The 12,446-nt window shown below is 44.7% G+C and overlaps 1 protein-coding gene across 13 annotated transcripts in view; it reads left to right on the top strand.

Annotated features, from left to right (window-relative positions):
* Nucleotides 1-12,446, top strand: part of magi2a (membrane associated guanylate kinase, WW and PDZ domain containing 2a) — a 959,248-nt gene that overhangs the window by 901,178 nt on the left and 45,624 nt on the right. For all 13 annotated transcript variants that reach the window (XM_078553297.1, XM_078553298.1, XM_078553288.1 and 10 more), the window contains 2 exons: nt 9,029-9,217; nt 9,362-9,527. In XM_078553297.1, coding sequence (XP_078409423.1) covers nt 9,029-9,217; nt 9,362-9,527 — 355 coding nt within the window. The remainder of the gene's footprint in view (nt 1-9,028; nt 9,218-9,361; nt 9,528-12,446) is intronic.

Below are 12,446 nucleotides of genomic sequence, written 5' to 3'. Positions count from 1 at the left end.
GCTGGACCATCACTTTGGTCTGAAGGCTGCACAGAGCACAGGGGAAGAGGCCCTGGACTGAGACACCTGTCTTTATCATGTGCAGAAAGGTTTGACTTCTGAGTGACAAGAACACTGCTCATCAGAGCAAAGAGCCATAGGCAGGGAGACATTCTTGGGAGTTTATTGACAATAGTTAACAATATGTACAAATGATTAACACCAGTGCCAAGATTGTGCAACTAATCCTCCTTAACTTTCCTAACCCTACTGCTACGTCTTGTTGCTCCCCGATCATCCACAGCAGAGATGGAGGCAGCCTACTGACTCCGACGCCCTGTCTGAGATGACTTAGGCAGGCGCCCTCTGGAGGGCCGAGACCTGGAGGGCCCCGGCCTGTTTTCGGGGTCATGCTGTGAGGCAGAGCTGGTACTGCTGAGGTCACGGGAAGGGGGAGTCAGATTGGCCGGACACTCTTGGAGTCACCAGGATGGATGGCCCTGGGGTGTGCACCTGCTGATCCTCCTCGCTATGGGTGCACAAGGATCCCTGGCTGACTCCTTCAGGAGCCGGGGTAGCTGGATTGAGATCGAGCTGCCTGGCACCCCTTTCACGTACACACTGTTGGAGGCCAACTGTGGCATCAGCGATGGAGTTGAGCCCTTGCAGCAGTGCAGGAGTGAAGTCCTGGACCAAGGCCTCCATGGCGGCCACCACCCTACCAGTGTCGACCTCAGTGTGTTGGCATGCCGGCACTATCACCTCAGACTGAAGACGGACGGACTCCTCCATCGTGCCTTGCAATCTGAGGTGTGCAGCGGACATCCCTTCCTGATGTTCCCAAGCGTGCCTTTGCAGTTCCAACAACTGTGGCATGACCGAGTCCAGAGGCTCGTCATCTGACTTGGACTCAGCAATGTTCTAGCCTCCAGCAGTCCTCCGAGTGTTGGACACCTGGGAAGTCCCTGCCACTGCCTGCTTTGGATTAGCCAGTGAAATGTGTTCACCAGATTGTGATCTACTCTAAAGCTAGGTCCGACTGAGGTGTGTGCCTCTGCGCTGGTGGAGGGTGTGGGTGAGCACTGTGACAGGACTTCAGGGAGGTTCCTCTCCAGAGGTTTCTTCAGGGCTTGATTGGAGGCCCTGGGTCATGGCCTCTATTAGCTGTTTCCCAGATGTGCCTGCGAAAGCAAGGAGAGATAATTAGCACGTGACAGTGGCCTGTGAAACAGGGCACATCATTCAAGGCATGGTTGTCTGATGGATGTTGCACTGCTGGATCCTCACTTGGTAGAGCAGCGGCGACCTCACCGCCAGCACAGGACCAGCCCAGATCATGGCCGGCCAGCTGGATGGCTCTGTTTTCAAAGTCCGTGAACACCTTGATTTCGGGCATTCCACCACCGGTCTGCAACCTCTCTCTTTTGTTGTGTACCAGCTTGTCCTGCATGGATAGTAATGGAGAAAGAGTAAGCAAGACGCCTGCCAGGCCAGATGATAAGTATGCCTGGCCTGTGTGGGCAGTGAATGGTCCCGTGTATGGGATGAGGACAATGATGGTGTGTGTGGGAGAGTAAATGGTGATGTCCCTTGAACTGGCAGTGAGTGAGGGCCCTGTGGATGTGTAATGGGTTTGTGGACGTATAATGGGTTTTGAGTGTGTGAGTTGAGAGTGATGAGAAGAGTGACTTACCTGGCGGAAGGGAGGAGATCATTCACCTTCTTGCAGCACTGAGTGGCTGTCCTCTTTTGAAGGGCATTGGCACTGACCACCGCTGCCACCACCTCCCAAGCTGGATTGGTCATGTTGCTGCCTATCCTGCGGCCAGAGCGGGGGTACAGGACCTGGTGGGCCTCCATGGCATCTAGCAGTTGCTTGTGGGACCCGTCGTTGAAGCAGGGGGGCGGGGACTGCAGTCTTTTTTCCTTTGCTGGCCATGTCTTCCGTGCAGCAGTGGTGAGCTGGAAGCAATAAGCGCTGTGCTTGCAGCTGCACTTTAAACATGGCGCCCGGCCTGATGCGGCAGCCGGGTGATGGCGAGCGGGCAAATGAGAGCCCGCCCACCATGGAAACAGCATGTTTCCTGGGAGTGCATAAATAATGAGGCAGGTTTGGGATGATACAAGTGAAAACCCACCATCGTGACCGGCGGATCCACCCCCGACCTTAGTGCAAATTTGGGAAAATTCCTTTTTCAAATTATGATTAACAATTTTTGATGATTTAAATTATTTCTCTTTATGAAACAGCGATTATGATGTTCCCCCAAATTTTCCCAGATGTCATGAGATGCCTGTGTAGTCAACTATATTTGCATTGTGCAAGTTGCTGGAATCCAACATGGTTAATGTGTATATGTGGAAGTTGAGCTCCTCAGCTCATTAAACTGCATGCTTTCATGTCATCACACTGAGTCTCAAAGCTTTCTGGCTACATTGTGCAAGTGACTGAAAAGCTGAACAGCAAAACTGAAAAATTCCACCAACATTTTTCTGTCAGCTAGGATTAGATTTGAGTCTCGACCAGATATATAGAAGCTGAAGATAGCTGGAAGCATGGGTTGAAAAAATGGCATCAGATGGAAAACTGTTAAAGCTAAAGTTAGAAACTCAAAAAATTAGCCAGATTTTTTTTACCAATTTTAACATCACTGTGAATTGGTGTTTATAGTGATAAAAACAATACATTCCAGGTATTTTTTTCAACACCTGCTCACCAATAAGTGAAAATTTTTTAAAATTGCTGCACTCTTCAAGTTGTTAATAAAGTTAGATAGTTATATAAATCTTAATATATTCAGTAAGATGACATAAAGTTGAAGTAAAAAGATGGTGTTTGGGAATACTCTTAGGTCACTGCTTTTACTTTTCCATATACATTAATGTTCGTACTTCATTCTAATTGAGGTCATATTGAATCATCCATCAGAGTTCCTCATTATACACAATCCTTACAGTACACATGATTTATCGGCTATTGGTGACGCAAAAATAATGAGTGACTATTAATCCAGCCGCAACAACCTAGCAAGTCATTTTAATGGTTTTCATTCCTCAAATTATTGGTTTCCAAAAATAACATCATGTTCCTCCAGCAAAATTTCTTCTGCTGTTGATCATTCTGTGGAACAAGGATTTATTGCATGCACTTTGAGCTGATGATGCACTTTTGAGCCTGACACTAATCGAGTGAATGATTAGTCGATAGTGTACAAGCCAAACTCAACTTTAGCTGTTTCCACTGGCTGGAGAGTCTAGAAATAGGGGACATAGTCTCAGGATAAGAGGTCAGCCATTTCGGCCTGAGATAAAGAGAAATCTCTTTACCCAGCGAATTGCAAATCTTTAGAATTCTCTATCCCAGGAGGCTGTGGACACTCAGCCATTGAGTATATTCAAGCTGAGAACAATAAACTTTTAGATAAGAAATCCAGGGATATGGATATCGGACAGGAAAGTGGATATTAGAAAATTAGCCAAGTTCTTTTTGAATGGCAGAGCAGGATCAAGGGGCCATATGGCCAACTACTGTCCCTGCTACTTAAGTTCTTTATATATTCCAGCATTAACTTTTGAAATATGTAAACTTTTTATAGAGACCTGTGGTGCTGACTATCCACATTGACACTGTCAGCAATTTGGGCATAAGACATAAGACATAGGAGCAGAAATTAGGCCATTCGGCCCATCGAGTCTGCTCCGCCATTCAATCATGGCTGATAAGTTTTTCAGCCCCATTCTCCCTGAAACCTTTGATCCCCTTACCAATCAAGAACCTATCTACCTTGGTCTTAAATACACTCAATGGTCTGGCCTCCACAGCCTTCTGTGGCAATGAATTCCATAGATTCACCACTCTCTGGCTAAAGAAGTTTCTCCTCATCTCTGTTCTAAAAGGTCTTCCCTTTACTCTGAGGCTGTGCCCTCGGGTCCTAGTCTCTCCTACTAATGGAAACATCTTCCCCACGTCCACTCTATCCAGGCCTTTCAGTATTCTGTAAGTTTCAATCAGATCCCCCCTCATCCTTCTAAACTCCATCGAGTATAGACTCAGAGTCCTCAAACGTTCCTCATATGTTAAGCCTTTCGTTCCTGGGATCGTTCTCGTGAACCTCCTCTGGACCCTCTCCAGGGCCAGAACATCCTTCCTGCGATACGGGGCCCAAAATTGCTCACAATATCCTAAATGTGGTCTGACCAGAGCATTGTAAAACCTCAGTAGCACATCCTTGCTTTTATATTCTAGTCCTCTCAAAATAAATGCCAACATTGCATTTGCCTTCCTAACTACCGACTCAACCTGCAAGTTAACCTTAAGAGAATCCTGGACTAGGACTCCCAAGTCCCTTTGCACTCCAGATTTCTGAACTCTCTCCCCATTTAGAAAATAGTCTATGCCTCTATTCTTCCTACCAAAGTGCATGACCTCACACTTCCCCACGTTATATTCCATCTGCCACTTCTTTGCCCATTCTCCTAACCTGTCCAAATCCTTCTGCAGCTTCTCCGCCTCCTCAATACTACCTGTCCCTCCAGCTATCTTTGTATCATCTGCAAACTTAGCCAGGATGCCCTCAGTTCCTTCATCTAGATCATTAATGTATAAAGTGAAAAGTTGTGGTCCCAACACTGATCCCTGCGGAACTCCACTAGTCACCGGCCGCCATCCTGAGAAGGACCCCCTTATCCCCACTCTCTGCCTCCTGCCAGACAGCCAATCTTCTATCCATGCTAGTACCTTGCCTCTAACACCATGGGCTCTTCTCTTACTGAGCAGCCTCCTGTGCGGCACCTTGTCAAAGGCCTTCTGGAAGTCCAAGTAGATAACATCCATTGGCTCTCCTTTGTCTAACCTACTCGTTACCTCCTCAAAGAATTCTAACAGATTTGTCAGGCATGACCTCCCCTTGATGAAACCATGCTGACTTTGCCCGATTTTACCATGCACTTCCAAGTATTCTGAAATCTTATCCTTAATAATGAACTCTAAAATCTTACCAACGACCGAGGTCACGCTAATCGGCCTGTAATTTCCCGCCTTTTGCCTCACTCCCTTCTTAAACAGGGGGGTGACATTAGCGATTTTCCAGTCCTCTGGGACCCTCCCTGACTCCAGTGATTCCTGAAAGATTACCACCAACGCCTCCACTATCTCTTCAGCTATCTCCTTCAGAACTCTGGGGTGTAATCCATCTGGTCCAGGTGATTTATCCACCTTCAGACTTTTCAGTTTTCCTAGCACCTTCTCCTTGGTAATAGCCACCATACTCACCTCTTCCCCCCGACTCTCTTGAACTTTGGGGTTGTTACTCGTGTCTTCCACCGTGAAGACTGACGCAAAGTACCTATTCAGTTCCTCCGCCATTTCTTTGTTCCCCACTACTACTTCTCCAGCGTCATTTTCCAGTGGCCCAATGTCCACTTTTGCCTCTCTCTTACCCTTTATATATCTAAAAAAAAACTCTTGCAATTTTCTTTTATATTACTGGCTAGTTTACCCTCATATTTAATCTTCTCCCTCATTTCTTTTTTAGTTGTCCTCTGTTGGTCTTTGTAGGCTTCCCAATCCCCTGGTTTCCCACTGCTCTTCGCTGCATTGTATGCTTTCTCTTTTGCTTTTATGCTGTCCCTGACTTCCTTTGTCAGCCATGGTTGCCTCGTCCTTCCTTTAGTATGCTTCTTCTTCCTATGGATGAATTTTTGCTGTGTCTCCCAAATTACTCCCAGAAACTCCTGCCATTGCTGTTCCACTGTCTTTCCTGCTAGGTTCATCTCCCAGTCAATTCTGGCCAGCTCCTCCCTCACGCCTCTGTAGTTGCCTTTATTCAACTGTAATACCGTTACATCTGATTCCAGCTTTTTCCTCTCAAATTGCAGGGTAAATTCTATCATATTATGGTCACTTCCTCCTAAGGGTTCCTTCACCTTAAGCTCCCTTATCAAATCTGCCTCATTACACATCACCAAATCTAGAATCGCCTGTTCCCTAGTGGGCTCCACTACAAGCTGCTCCAAAAAGCCATCTCATAGACATTCTATAAATTCCTTTTCTTGGGATCCACTACCAACTTGATTTTCCCAGTCTACCTGCATATTGAAATCCCCCATGATCACTGTAACCTTGCCTTTCTTACACGCCTTTTCTATCTCCTGGTGTATCTTGTGCTCCACATCCTGACTACTGTTCGGAGGCCTGTACGTAACTCCCATTATGGTTTTTTTACCTTTGCGGTTCCTCAACTCTACCCACACAGATTCTACATCATCTGACTCTACGTCATTTCTTGCTATCGATTTAATTTCATTTCTTACTAACAAAGCAACCCCACCCCCTCTGCCAACCTGCCTATCTTTTCGATAGGATGTATATCCTTGGATATTTTGTTCCCAGTCCTGATCCCCTTGCAGCCATGTCTCCGTGATGCCCACCACATCATACCTGCCAATTTCAATCTGCGCCACAAGCTCATTTACCTTATTTCATATACTGCGTGCATTCAGATACAACACCTTCAGTCCTGTATTTCCAGTCCCCTTTCTCATTGTCGTCCCTTTATCTGATGTGCTTGAAGTTAGATTCCTAGCCCTTTCCAAACACTCTGTCCTATTTCGTGTTCTGGGGACTTTAATAGCCTCTCCTTTCTTATCAGTTTTTTCATAATTTTCCATGAAGTTGAATCCACCCCCCACATGCTAACCTGCTGCTTTGTTTCCCATTAGTCATACTTCTTGGAGTTTTACCCTTCCCTCCCCCCCCCCCGACTTTCTAGTTTAAAGTCCTGTTGACCACCCTATTTACCCTTTTCGCTAGAACATTGGTCCCAGATCGGTTCAGGTGGAGACCATCCCAACGGTACAGATCCCTCCTGTTCCAATACTAATGCCAGTGCCCCACGAAATGGAACCCCTCTTTCCCGCACCACTCCTTTAGCCACGTGTTTACTTCCCTTATTCTCGCATCCCTATGCCAATTTGCACGTGGCACCCAGTCAGTGCATCACCAGATCAGTCTCTCTCTTCAGTCCTGCCGCTGGAACTAATTGCAGGGTTTGCTACCTCTCTGCACAGAAATAAGGAGGTCTCACAAGAGCAAAAGTTCCTACTGAAAGTTTGCAGAGGCCACACTGTCTGCTGTTACAGAGAACAGTGTTAATGAGAGGATAGTAGGACCCAGTCCAGTGTACTTGCTGCTGGACTTAGATAGCAACAAGACTAAATAGTCAGGGGTTAAAAGTATGGTAACACGCGAATAAGTACTAGTGAAAGGGGAATATGGATGGCAATGAAAGAAGACCATGGGTAAATGGATTTCAAGGAGCAGGGTAGTGAGGAAATGGAGGGCAATAGAAAGAAGGAAATACATGGCAATTATAGTGGGAAATGGATGGCAATGTAAGGGAGAGAGATTGAGGAAGTAAATGGCAATGAAGGAGACAAAAATGAGTGGCAAAAGAAGGAAGGACAAATGGGTGAGAATGCAGGAGCAAAAGCTGAAAGCAGTACAGGAGTAGGTAGGAAGAAATGTACCAGCAGCAACTAAAAGGGATTGTGCAGTCAGAGTGCCAGCATGAACTACGGTTGGGGAAGAGTGCCAGCATCAACTCTAGGAAGAAGGAAGAGTGTCACTCTGCTGAGAGTGCAAGCGAGTGCCAGGCGAATTAGGTTGGAAGGGGAGAAGCACCGCATGAAATTAAAGTGCACAGTGAACTAACCCCAAACAAGAGAGTGGTAGCTTGGAAGTGGGAGAATGACCGCTGAATAATGTTCCCTTTAAACTTTAGTTGTTGTTTGGGGCCAGTTTTTTCTTTTGTGTGCAATCTCTTCAGGCCAGTTTTTTCCAGTGTGCAATCTGTTTACATTTTTTGCACATCCGCACAGGGCATGCACATTTATCATGGACCAAGGCCTGCATGGTAGCTTCCAGGATGCTACGCGGCCGGCACACATGCATTTTAGTGGGAGCATTGTTGCTGATGGCCTGGTTGGTCTGTTGAAAATAATAATGTCACTTTAATTTTTTTAAAAGATTAATCACATACTTATGAAGTAAAAGTGCATAAAATTAACCAGAATTGTTTCTTTTTAATGCAAAAATTCAAAGACTTCTTCAGCATCTGCCCTTGAACAATCCAGTTTGATTTTTTCCACCAATTTTGTGCTTTCATTAGATTTTCCCTTCAGACATTCATGTACTTACATTGTTTTGCTTCCAATATAAGTAAAGGAATTTTTGGTATACTTCCAGCTTAAGTTGCAAAGCTTTTGTAACCACTTGTTATCACAAAGCAAGACTGTTCTTGAGTTGTCAGCTTTCTGAAGACTTTATCAGCAATTCTGAAAATGTTGCTATATTTCTCTTTTGGCATGTATTGTGATATAAGGAATAGTAATGGTTCTATAGTATTCAGAATTTCTGAAGTACAATGATAAACCCTCTCAAATAATCAAGGATTGTAATTCCAACTGAATTTGGAGACTAATAGACTAACATCATCACAAAGTTATCCATTACGTGTTGATTCAGCATTGCTGTTTTACTATGCCAAAAATATATTATTCTGTTAAATCCAATGAGAATTCTATAGGTTGAAACCCACTTGTATGTATCTCTGACAAATGCTTAGACCACAGCTACGTAAGAATTCTGAACAAAGTAGAGCCAATGCATGCCCCAATGACTACATACCTGTTTCAGCCAGGGAACCTAAAATAGACATTCAATCTTTCATTTACATATACCTGATTTTGGCGAACCCAAAATTTTGGCCGTTTTGTATAAATGGCCACAACGGGGTTCAATTTCTACCCTGTGAAGTACATCCTTCTGGAAAAAAAAATTACTAGTGCCAAATAGAGCACTACCATTTATGACTTTTTATGAAAAGCAGTGGCAGTAATCTTTGAGCATGGATTCACTTACTTCTTGTCTGCATTTTTGCATATTCTGTACATTGAGCAGTCTATGGCATCACACTAATGTTTGCCCTTTATCTCTTGCTGTCCTTCAACATTTCTGTCAAATACTGCTTTTATGGAAATTCCAAATTAGTGGCAGTGCCTCACAAAATTGGACGTATCATTGAAGGTAGCCCAGCAGATCGTTGTGGAAAACTCAAGGTTGGCGACCGCATCCTAGCAGTGAATGGGCAGTCCATCATTAACATGCCTCATGCAGAAATTGTGAAGCTAATCAAAGATGCAGGCCTTAGTGTTACTCTACGCATCGTCCCTCAAGAGGGTAAGTCACCACCTCGCAAGTCTGTTTATTTCAAGAAGGTTTTTTACAAAGTAGCAGTTTGAGATAAAGTATGTTGGCAGAAAACAGAAATTAACAATATTGTGCAGTGAAATAATACCTTTTTGATTTTTGCACTTATCACAGACATGAGTAGTCCTGCTTCTGCACCAGGCTCAGAAAAACAAAGTCCTATGGCACAGCAGCACAGTCCAATGGCACAACAGAGTCCCACAGCACAGCAAAGCCCTTTAGCACAACACAGTCCTGCAGCACAACCACCTCCTCTTCAGTCACAAGGACATAATGGCAGGTAAGGAGAACTGTCCCATTTTTTTTCAATGAGTGATTATGTGTCAGACATATTATCTTTTCCTTCTCCTGGCAACACCTAAACTTGTTTTCAGACTGCATGTTGTCAAATTGAAATATTAATGTCAACAACAGGAAGGGTTTTTACTAAAATATATATAAATATTTAAAATGCAGTAAAACATGTAAGATTAGTAATGAGATGTCTGAAACTCCCAATTTAGTATGAATTGTTTAATCCTTTTAGTACAGAATGAACTTTCAACCTTTAAGTATCCATCTCTCTCCATTTAAATTATTTTCCTGAAGTAATTAAAGGATAAGCATTCATAGATACATGATTTAAGAGGAATAAAATGTTAGATGTTGAAAGATTGATGTACACATCACATTTATATTTCACCTCTGCCCACCCACTAGGATTCTGTTTCAGCAATAAAAAAGGGAATTGTCTTCAACAGGCTGCTGTTGAGACCCCTTGTAGTTAGCTAAAGAGCACCATCAGACACTGAGGAGAAAGTCAGCCTTAAAAAGAATGGGATAGACTTTCCTCCACCAATAAGGCATCTGCCTGACATGGAGGAACGTTCTGCAGAGGAATACAATGAGTTAGCCATCTTGACTTTCTAGGCTCAATGTCAGCCCCTCCACTACCATGCACTGTGACTGCAGTATATATATCCAGAGATACACTACAATTCATCACGTTAACTTCAAGAGTCCTGAAACCTCTACCACCAAAAAGGATGAGAGCAACAATGATTTCAAATGCTTTCATCTCCAGGTTATCCTCTAAGGTGCATACCATCATGACTTGGACATGTACTACTGCTCGCTCACCATTACCTGCAGAAAATCTTACAATTCACTGCCATCACGTCAATGCCATCAACAGAAGGACTGCGGAGGTTCAAGGGGATGATCCACCACTGAACCTCCTCAGGATAATATGCAGCCATGCCTGCATTTCCCACATCCTGAGAATAAATCAAGAACATTGCACATGCAGTTCTGCATATCAAGCTTGCTTGGCATCAACCACTCAATTCACCAGAAGAAGTGCTCTGAGGTTCAGGTTCTTTTAAATTATTGGAATAGTGCAGAACACTCTAAGAATACTGGACCTTGAACTGTTTAACGCTAATGCTGGATGAGAAATACCTCTCACCTTACAGAGTACAGTGCTCTGAGGAACTCCTGCAGCAATGCCCTGGAGCTGAGATGATTGATCTCCCACAACCACAACCATCTTCTTTTGTGTTAGGTATGACTCCAGCCAGGGTAGAGTATTTCCCCTGAGTCCTATTGACTTCAGTGTTACCAGAGCTCCTTGCTGCCACACTTAGTCAAATGCTGTCTTATTGTCAAGGGCAGTCACTTTAACCTCGCTTTTGAAATTCGACCCTTTTGACCATGTTTGGACCAAAGCTGTAATGAGATCCCAAGCAAGTTTTCCTGGCGGAACCCAAACTGAGCACCGATGAGCAGGTTATTGGTGAGTAAGTGCCGTTTGAAAGCAGTCAATGACATCTTCCATCACTTTGCACATGATTGAAGATAGACTGATCAGAGAGTGGTAATTAGACGGATTGAATTTGTCCTGCTTTTTGTAAACAGGACATACTGGACAATTTTTCACTTTGTCGAGTAGATGCCAGTGTTGTAGCTTAGTTGGTGTTGCGACTAATTCTGGAGCGCAAGTCTGCAGCACCACAGCTGGATGTTCTTGGAGCCCCTTTGCTGTATCCAGTATGTTCAAATGTTTCTTGATATCACATGAAGTGAATCAGCCTGGCTGAAGACTGGCATCTGTAATGCTGGGGACCTCAGAAGGAGACCGAGATGGATTATCCACCTGGAGCTTCAAGTTGAAGGTAGTTTATTCAGCCTTGTATTTTGCACTCACATGCTGGGCTCTGCCATCATCAAGGATAGGGATGTTCTTGGAACTTAGCTGTTTAATTTTCAACCACCATTCACTACTGAATGTAGCAGGACTGCAAAGCTTTGGTTTGATCTGTTGGTTGTGAGACCACTTCACTCTGCCTTTAGCATGCTGCTTCCGCTGATTAGCGTGCATGTAGTCCTGTATTACAGCTTCATGAAGGTTATCACCTCAATTTTAGTTATGCCTGGTGCTACTCCTGGCATGCTCTCCTACACTCCTCATGAGCCAGGGTTTATCCCTTGGCTTGATGGTGATGTTGGAGTGAGGGGTATGCTGTGCAATGAGGTTACAGATTGTGGTGGAATACAAGTCTTCTGCTGCTGGTGGCCCACACTGCCTCATAGATGCCCACTTTTGAGCTGCTGGATCTGTCCTGAATATATCCCAATTCGCACTGTTGTGCTGCCACACAACACAATATATGATGTCCTTAGCGTGAAGCTGAGACTTTGTCTCTACAGGGACTGTGCAGTGGTCACTCCTGTCAGTACTGTCAAGGAGAGTTGCATCTGTGAAAGGCAAGTAAACTTTTCCCTTGTGTTGGTTCTCTTAACATCTGCTGCAAGCCCTGGCTGCCAGCTTTGTCCCTCAGGACTCAGGCCAACTCAGTCAGTAGTGGTGCCTCTTAGCAACTCTTGTGATGAATGTTGATATCTCCTACCTAGGGTACATTCTGTGCCCTTGCTATCCTCAGTCCTTCTTCCAGGTGGTGTTCAATGTGGAGGATACTGATTCATCAGCTGAGGGAGGAGGGCAATAGGTGGTAAACACCCAGAGGTATCCTTGCCCACATTTGGCCTGATACCATGAGACTTCATGAGGTCCAGAGTCAAAGTTGAGGACTCCCAGGGCCACTCCTTTCTGACAGTATGCCAATGTGCTGCCACCTCTGGTGGGTCTGTCCTGTTGGTGGGACAGCTCATACCAAGGGATGGTGATGGAGGAGTCTGGGACATTGGCTGAAAGGTCTGA

The sequence above is a fragment of the Cetorhinus maximus genome, chromosome 12 (genome assembly GCF_964194155.1).
Source record: "Cetorhinus maximus chromosome 12, sCetMax3.hap1.1, whole genome shotgun sequence".
In the NCBI taxonomy this organism is placed as follows: domain Eukaryota; kingdom Metazoa; phylum Chordata; class Chondrichthyes; order Lamniformes; family Cetorhinidae; genus Cetorhinus; species Cetorhinus maximus.
The sequence above is the reverse complement of the archived record's forward strand: the minus strand, read 5'-3'. Positions and strand labels throughout refer to the sequence as shown.